Source organism: Tupaia chinensis, unplaced genomic scaffold (genome assembly GCF_000334495.1).
Source record: "Tupaia chinensis unplaced genomic scaffold, TupChi_1.0 Scaffold144326_1, whole genome shotgun sequence".
In the NCBI taxonomy this organism is placed as follows: Eukaryota; Metazoa; Chordata; class Mammalia; order Scandentia; family Tupaiidae; genus Tupaia; species Tupaia belangeri.
In genome coordinates this window covers 436,938-437,741 of record NW_006204184.1, presented here as the reverse complement: position 1 = coordinate 437,741, position 804 = coordinate 436,938, and the positions used below count along the sequence as shown (strand labels likewise).

At 66.4% G+C, this 804-nt stretch overlaps 1 protein-coding gene across 1 annotated transcript in view; it reads left to right on the top strand.

Annotated features, from left to right (window-relative positions):
* Positions 1–804, top strand: part of PLXNB3 (plexin B3) — a gene marked incomplete at its 5' end in the record, with an annotated part of 14,859 nt that overhangs the window by 11,146 nt on the left and 2,909 nt on the right. Inside the window, 2 exon segments of the mRNA XM_027767576.1 lie at positions 70–248; positions 393–580. Of these exon segments, the coding sequence (XP_027623377.1) occupies positions 70–248; positions 393–580 (367 nt within the window).

Here is an 804-nt window from a genome sequence, read left to right as displayed (position 1 = left end):
AGCCAGAGGGGTGAGCACAAAGGTGGGGGACTGTGGGGGCTGCTGGACTGAACGCCAGCCCCTGCCTAGCTCATCCACACTCTGGAGGAGCAGCCCAGCTTCTCCCAGAGGGACCGCTGCCACGTGGCTTCGCTGCTGTCCCTGGCACTGCACGGCAAGCTGGAGTACCTGACTGACATCATGCGGACTCTGCTGGGCGACCTGGCGGCCCATTATGTGCACAAGAACCCCAAGCTCATGCTGCGCAGGTTGGCCTCGACCTAGACACACGGGGCAAGCATGGGCAGGCGCTCCCCGTCCTGGCCCTGGGCGGGCTGTGCCCCTGGGTGGACCAGGTCAGGAGCTCCCAGGAGGGGGTTAGCGGGGACTAGCACTGCGTTCTGCCTCTATAGGACGGAGACCATGGTGGAGAAGCTACTCACCAACTGGCTGTCCATCTGCCTCTACGCCTTCCTGAAGGTGAGGGGCATGGTCCAGCTCACCCCAGCCCTGGATGGCATTCTCATGCCCTCTCGCCACCTGTGCCAATTCCCCCGCTGCCCTCAACTGGGGTCCCAGGGCAGGCTGCCATGTGAGGATGGTGAGGACAGCTCCACTGCCCGGCCGACTCATCCTGAGACCCAGCTTGAAGGGGTCCTGGGGAGGGGAGGGCACCCACCTTCAGCATGGATGCGAGGACGCGAGGAAGAGGCGCAAAGGGCTCAGAGCCCAGGCCCAGGGCCTGCATGGCTGGCTGGCACCCCCCCACCCCAGCCGGGTGCCCTGCCCTCCCGCTGCCACACAGCCCCTGGGCCCCCGCTGGCC